The 8183-nt window shown below is 45.3% G+C and overlaps 1 protein-coding gene across 2 annotated transcripts in view; it reads left to right on the forward strand.

The window, feature by feature from the left end:
* sgsm2 (small G protein signaling modulator 2) overlaps window positions 1-8183 on the forward strand; it is a 62822-nt gene that overhangs the window by 41818 nt on the left and 12821 nt on the right. For both annotated transcript variants that reach the window (XM_079733094.1, XM_079733095.1), the window contains 4 exons: window positions 3208-3376; window positions 3715-3779; window positions 5560-5705; window positions 7397-7525. In XM_079733094.1, coding sequence (XP_079589220.1) covers window positions 3208-3376; window positions 3715-3779; window positions 5560-5705; window positions 7397-7525 — 509 coding nt within the window. The remainder of the gene's footprint in view (window positions 1-3207; window positions 3377-3714; window positions 3780-5559; window positions 5706-7396; window positions 7526-8183) is intronic.

Consider the following 8183-nt stretch of genomic DNA (forward strand, 5'->3'; position numbering starts at 1 on the left):
TGTGGACATCTGAGGGGAATTCTGTGGGGAACTGTTTGTGTTGCACACGTGCTATGAGATCGCCACACCCCCCCTCCCCCCCGGGGAGGAGCAGCGTGTGTATACTCCCTGTTGCACGGCGAAGCGGTGGATGTTTGTGTCTTTAGGGTGGGCTTGTTGTGTTTCACGCTCACGGTGGACAGGCCGGCTTCCTTAGACCCCTGTAGCCCGACGACGTGCGTGTATTCATCTCCAGACAAATACGTTTGAAAGAGCTTGAATATGGCAGCAAAAAAATCATCTGCGCAAGATCGTAGACAAACTGTGTTGTTGACTGTACATGAACCCTGTGACCCTAGTGCATGTTTTGAGCAGTATAAACGATAACGGCTTAATACGGCGACATGACACGGCTGCGCTGTGATAAGACGACGGCGCGAGGGGACGTTTTGTGACAGAGTTTGCGTTGCCACGTCGCCCGCGGACCCCCGCTGGTCCGAGACGCAGAGCAGCAGGTAGAGGAGCGCCATCAGAGAGTAGAGTGGGGGAGCAGGGGGTATGTGAGTGTGTGTGTGAGTGTGTGTGTGTGTGTGTGTGTGTGTGTGTGTGTGTGTGTGTGTGTGTGTGTGAGTGTGTGTGTGTGTGAGTGTGTGTGTGTGTGTGTGTGCGTGTGTGTGTGTGTGTGTGTGCGTGGGGAGCGTTAGACAGAATGTTATATCTGATGTGCCGGCGCCGTACAACCGTCTAGGAATAGCCCGAGTGCGTCGCTGTGTGTGTGTTGTCGTGGAAAACCCTGGGGCCACGTAGCGAGGCCAGAATGAGCTCCAGGCCATTCATGTTTTCTGTTTTTTTTAAGACCGTCTTACAAACCTGAGTGTGCGTCAGGATGTTCTGGGGTTGATTCCCATGTTTTGATCAGCTAGTTTGCCCTGTGCTCCCATCTGATTCCATTGAATTTCAAGTATTGAGTGGTAGCCTTGTGATATCGCATGTCCGATTTGTAGAATTCCCTTTCATCTACCTATACCAGCTAGTGAGAAGAATATAAATATTGACACTGCAACACCAAGGGTTTCTATCCGATTGTTAGTATGGAGACACAGGCCTGTGAGGTCGACAAGCAGGCCTAGTGAAAATATACTGCTTTCTCTTCCTATGGACTGTCAACATTGATACACACCCCTTCAGGAGTCGTGAGAAGCTAGACTTCTCAGCTAGATTCAAGTTTGGGCCTTTTGTCTGTAAACTGTACCTCTATGGATGGTTCCTCCCCTGTAGGAAGGTATTATAGCAGCTCTGGAAGCACCCTCGCCACTGTTGGGTTGGGTGAATGCGCTGGCCAGGTTCTGCTTTGGTGTTTCGCTCTGACTACTTTTAATTTCTCACTTTGCATTATCTTTATTCTGCTGTGTTCTCTGCAAACGTCTCCTCTTTGTCCCCGTCCCCCTCACATGCAACCTGCTTGACACTTTTGCATGGGAAGAACACCTCCTTCATTGTTGTGGTTGTTTTTAATAAAACAACGGGTTTGTATTTTGGCTTATTGGTTCCACAGAATATGATTTTCCAATACCTCATAACCTCTTTTGTCGTCACGTTTGTTTTATTTTTTCGTTTTTATTCGTTTTTGTTTGTGCGTTACTTTCTCCTCTGTGCAATTGTTTTTTTTTATCATTTTTTTTTAATCGCTGCAATGCTGTTCACTGTAATTCTTCACTAACCTCACCATTACCCCCCCCCCCTCTCCTTCCCCCCCTCCCCTCCCCCTCTCCATCCTCAAGATTTGATTTGTTGCTGTGGGGTTCCGCAGTGGGTGAGCGTGGGAGTCCTCCTCTTGAGTGCTTGTATGACTCGAACCACAACACACTAAATTAAATAAAACCACACACACCACCAGTTGAAGGCGTGGCGGCTTTTAAAAGAGGCGTAAAGCGCAGTACAGCGTGCAGAGAGAAGGGGTCGCCACCTGGCTCTTCTCCCCGTCCCTCTTTTGGGCTGATCTCGTTTTCTTATGATTTGTAATTATAATGTACATTATTATTATTATTATTATTATTATTATTATTATTATTATTATTATTATTATTATTATTATTATTATTATTAATATTATTTATATGATTTTCTTTGGGGTGGGTGAGTCTGATTCCAAAGCACAGCTACATATTATTTAGGACAGGTCATCAGATCCAACCTGAAGAATTAAGGTGAAGAGCATTTCTATAATGGTTTTATTTTTCTCAATGATTATTGTTTTTTTTTGTTTATTTTCGTTTCTGTGCCTGTTCATTGTCATTTTTTTTTATCGTTCGGTGTGGGCTTTTTCTTGTACGGTTCTGGCTGCATCCATTGTGCATGGCCTGGACATCAGCTACATCCTATCTATAATACTATAACCCTCTCTCTCTCTCTCTCTCTCTCTCTCTCTCTCTCTCTCTCTCTCTCTCTCTCTCTCTCTCTCTCTCTCTCCTACTCTTTGTCTCTCTCTCTCTCTCTCTCTCTCTCTCTCTCTCTCTCTCTCTCCTACTCTTTCTCTCTCTCTCTCCTACTCTTTGTCTCACTCCCTCTCTCTGTTCACCCTGTCTTATTATATCTGCCTCTCTTAACGGGCCCTAGGTTATTACTACTTGCTATAATAATGACCAGGGAGTGGATATACACCCATTTCCTGGTCGGACCAACTTCTTTCTTCTTCATTTTGAATGCACCTGGAACAAGCATGGCTCCCCTCCATCCCCTGTAGCAGTCCATCCCCCAGAATGCTGTAACTGCCTTCCAAATGTCGTCCTCCTCATCCTCATTACTCCTACAGGGTTTTCTTTCCAAGATATACTTTTTTATACCATCTCTTGTTGCAAGATGGGTGAATAACCATTTTTTTCTCTCCATATAAATGAGGATGTCTTAATATGACAGTTTGATACTTTGGAAACATATCATGTATTTAATACGGTTGTTGTCCTCATTGAATGAGGAACCTGTCTCATGATGTTTTGCTCCTGAAAAATAAAGTTCAGCATCCAAACCAGACCTTAATTCAACAGAAGGTTATCGTTTTTCAGATTGGCTAACTGAGGTGTAGGTCTTTTTCGTCATTTTGTGAGCTTTTTTTCTAAGCATTGAGAGACCTCTCTCTCTCTCTCTCTCTCTCTCTCTCTCTCTCTCTCTCTCTCTCTCTCTCGCTTGTCTCTTCCATGATCTCTCTCACCTTCCCTCCTTCTGGCCCAGATCACGGCGATACAACAGAGATGCAGGCCTTTGGCAGCAGCCCATCGTCGTGGCAACAGACTGAGCTTACCAGCCACTTGTCGTCATGCCTGTCCTGCTCCACCGGGGGCAGCAACGCGTCCTTCGACTCCGCTTGCACCTGTATCCACGAAACCTCCGATATACACACGTATGTTCTTCATCCGCTGCTCTTGATGGAAAGGGTTTAGCTTTGGCTTAAAGACTAACCAATCACTGAACCAGTGGTTAAACCTCATAAATGTTATTTCCTGTCTGTACTCAGTTCCTATTTTTATGTTAGATGAAACAGATTTGAGCCAGCCGTGAACAGCAATTGCAATAAGACGTGTTTCCCCAGCGTTGGTGCTGTCCCTGCAGTTTAGTTCCCCTGCAGCTTCTTTAAATACACCTGCGGGAAATCCCTGGAGGTCGTTTCGGATTGCAGGCAGTGGAGCAGCAGCCTGCAGCACGTGACTGACTGATTTATTTGTGTATGTTTGTTGTCAGGATCCCATTGAAGATGCTTTGCCAGAACATGAAGAGGCAAATTGTCTCCCGGGCCTTTTATGGATGTAAGTATAACACTTTATTGATGCACTGTCTCTAGAGGACAGGTCGGTGGGTTTCTCCTCATGGTGGTGACTACCGGGACAAGATATATTGACTCAATACCCATATTGCAACATCACAGTGCGCAATTGGCTACGAGACTTAAACCGCTATCTGATGACGTTCATTGGCCGGTTTCCTTGTCAATAGCAGGTGCGAGTGCACAGGTCCACTAACAAGCATACCCTATGGAGCATACCCCGACCGAAGGGGGTGAACCTTTGATTGGGAGAAGAGAAAGAGCCCTCGTTAACACTTGTCGTTTCAATGCAGCCTTTATCATCCAATCACGGCAGGACGCAATAAAGTTCAGGTCTGGACGGTCCAAGATTGGATCCTGCTCACATTGTGATCCGATTTGGCTTGACCACATCCTGAGGTGGTCACATTGGTGTGCAATCTGGCTTACCTCAGGATGTAGAGCTGGTTGTTAGTTTGTTGTTGAGTGTCGAGGTGTCCCTGAGCAAGACACCTGACCTTTACTGCTCCCGACGAGCTGGCTGCGCCTTGCATGGGTGACTACACCATCAGTGTGTGTATGAATTGTTTCTTTGGATATAAGCGTCGGCCAAAATGCCCTAAATGTTAGAAAATGGAAATGTTAACAACATTGTGGGCACAATGTGGGCCCACATTGTGGTCAGGTAAACACCTCCAGATACACAGAGACTCACACCGGTGATCATATCTCTGATCCGCGTGCCTCATCACTAATTCAGAGCATGATTATTTAATGGCCAATATATTTCTTACTCAAAACATTGACGTTCAAGCTGCATAAGGTGCTACCGAGATGTGAACATTTGAATGCATCACCACAGCAGCACTACGCTGGGATACAATCTTCTTTCAGTCTGTTTACGGAACATTCCTGGCTGGCGTTCATTATTGTAAAGCTTTTTATCTTACAAAGAACAGATCCGGCCACAGAGTGCCTATTCAAGTGTTGAGTGTGGACGTCAGACGTGTGTTCCGATCTGGCCTTTCTGATCGCAAAAGCTGCAGTGGAACTAGTGTGTGGTTGACATGCTTGTTGTTGTTAGCCTGTACTGGGTAGCCTCTACCAGTGAGGTGAAGGGGAAAGTGCCCCATGTGCGGTGAAGGGCCCTGTCTCGGATACAAATTTCTTCTTCTCACTTGTTTTTTAAGTGTATATCTTTTTCCTGTAGACATGGTCTTTATTTATTGGACACCGATCCAATATGAATATTTTAAACTCTTGTGTTGTCAGAACACTTGTTGTTTTGATATGTTATGAATAATTCTTTATTTGCATAGCAACATCATCTTTTGTCAATACCGTGCACCCCTACTGCTTTGGTAAAGGTTTCCACTCTCTCAGGCAGAGGAATGTCTGGTCATTACTTCGTGAAAACATGGCAGCTTGAGAAGGGCGTTGCATTGGCTTAGATAATATAATACTCTATTGATCCCAAACGGGAAATCTAAGTGCCACAGTACACAGTACAGGATAGCAGTAGAATAAAGAAAGATATCAATTACAAACAAATAATACATTACGTTTACATCAAATATGTAAACATACACAATGGGAGTATTATGAATCGTAGATGCAATGTAGATTCATTTGTTTGGAGTCGATGCAGGCGATAGATTTGTAGATGAACCCATTGAATCCGTTTGTCAGCACAGTTTCGTTTCTGCGTGCAGCAGGCTGAGAGCGTTCTCCTTTCCGCTCTGTGCCATGTATTTGTGTCTGAACACCACCTCCCGTCTCCCCAGGGCTGGCCTACTGCCGACACCTGTCCACGGTGCGCACTCACCTGTCGGCTCTGGTCCATCACAACATCGTGCCCCCGGACAAGCCCTGCGAGGCGGCCGGAGGCCTGAGCAAGGAGGTGTGGAGCAAGTACCAGAAGGACTGCAAGGTGGGTGGGGCGGCTGGCGACCAGCTGCACTCTCGCCAGTGGCCCTAGCGTCGTCCCGTGTGTCACCCTGAAACCATTGAGATTCAGATGTAGCGTCAGCCACTAGCATTGAAGAGGCACACAGAACCATGGGTTTACATTGTAGAATGGGTGCAATGGCAAGTGAGTTATTGCAAGGTTATTATCATGTGGCTCCATAAGAGGTTGTCAAGAGGAGAGCTAAATGGTCATCGCGTCATCTTTTTCAAGTGCATCGTTCATTGAGAAGATGCCTCAGCTCAAGACTAACTTTATCGTCCAACAGAGTGGAACATCTGGTGTGGGCTTTCACGCTAAAGACAAAGAAATTCACCAAGCTTCTAGTTAATACATGCATACACACACACACACACACACACACACACACACACACACACACACACACACACACACACACACACACACACACACACACACACACACACACACACACACACACATACTCTCACACACACTCTCACATACATTCAAACATACAAAAATACATACATGCAGCAAGGTTCTTAATAAAAGCTTGTGCCATCATATACATCCAGAAGTAAAGGGTGGTCATGTCACTATAGGGCCACTGGAGCTGGGCTCCAGTAGGGATTGTACCCAGAACATACCAGCTTGGAGTCAGACTACTCTGCTCTTTAGGTATATATTAAATGTGGGTCTTTTATTAATACAGTAGGGTGATTAGGCTGGTCCCTGGTGCTTCCTGAGTTATATTTGTATCCACTTTCAATCTCACTGGCAAAATCATTACTAATTTACACTCTCTTCCTGGATGTGCTATCTTGGGCAACTGTGCTCATCTATCTCCATCTCTCCTTCGCATTGATCTTAATGTGTTCTCTTTCCCCGCTGCTCCTCACATAACTCACTCCTCTTTTAGCCCCACACGCTTCCTCATCCACCGTCTAGCCTCACTGCTCTGCATATTCCTGTAGCTTTGTTTATGTCTGGGTTTTACCATTGGCACAACCATAACGTTAAAATGATTAAATAGGATGAATCTGTACATTTAAATGCATGTGTTTATTCATTTACTTATTTACTACGCTTCACACACAGTCATAGCCCTCTGGAGTCGGACGAAAACCTTCTGACACTTGTATTGTATCCGTTATTTGATATATTATTATTATTATTATTGTTATATTGTATTATAGGAGGACATAGCAGCGGCCCTTCAGTGATTGTCCAACATTATGTGGTACCACAGGGCGTTAGCCAAGACTCTCTCTCACTCTCTTTCTCTCCCTCTCTCTCTCTCTCTCTCTCTCTCTCTCTCTCTCTCTCTCTCTCTCTCTCTGTCACCTTGTTTCCCGCTCAATTCCTTTTTATTTGATAAAGCTTTATTGACATAAGATTTAAATAAAAAAGGGTTTTGCAAAGCATGGTAATAAAAATAAATGCGGTACAATGAATGCATACAATGCATGAAACAAGCTTGTGTTTGTGTGTGTGTGTGTGTGTGTGTGTGTGTGTGCGTGTGTGTGTGTGTGTGTGTGTAAACATGAATATAAACAACACAAAAATACATGTTTAAAAAAGGAAACGGCCCAATCCATTGCCCTCTCTCTAAAATACATTGAAATTATATTATTTTGAAACACAATAATGTATGATATTTGGCTGATCTCTCTCTCCCTGTCTGCCAGCAGAACTACAAGGAGCTGGAGCTGCTGCGGCTGGTGTACTACGGCGGGGTTCAGCCGGAGATCAGGAAGGAGGTGTGGCCCTTCCTCCTGGGCCACTACAAGTTTGGCATGCCCAAGAAGGACATGGGACAGGTGAGACCCACACGACGCACCTGTCCCATGGGTTCACAGGCCATACTGTGAACCCATGGGACAGGTGAGACCCACACGACGCACCAGTACCATGGGTTCACAGGCCATACTGTGAACCCATGGGACAGGTGAGACCAGCATGACGCACCAGTACCATGGGTTTACAGGCCATACTGTGAACCCATGGGACAGGTGAGACCCACACGACGCACCAGTACCATGGGTTCACAGGCCATACTGTGAACCCATGGGACAGGTGAAACCAGCATGACGCACCAGTACCATGGGTTCACAGGCCATACTGTGAACCCATGGTACAGGTGAGACCAGCACGACGCACCAGTACCATGGGTTCACAGGCAACTGTATGGACAGTTTAGTGCTCATAGTGAACGTGTCTCTTAACATCTTACATCGCTATATGTGAATGAACATTATGTGGATTTATCCTTTTCAATTCGTATCTATTTTCATCAACTACTTTTTTCCTGTACTTTCTGCTGTGGCACCAAATTGTCTGCCAGGGAGCAACAAAGTGCTATCTTATCATCACGTCTTATGTGTCAGACATTTCTGTAATAAACTTGATAATGTATTATGTGTAGGGTAGGAGATAAGGTAATTGTGCGTGCGTGCATGCGTGTGTGAATACCCGTTT

Source organism: Pollachius pollachius (genome assembly GCF_949987615.1).
Source record: "Pollachius pollachius genome assembly, chromosome: 3".
NCBI lineage: Eukaryota > Metazoa > Chordata > Actinopteri > Gadiformes > Gadidae > Pollachius > Pollachius pollachius.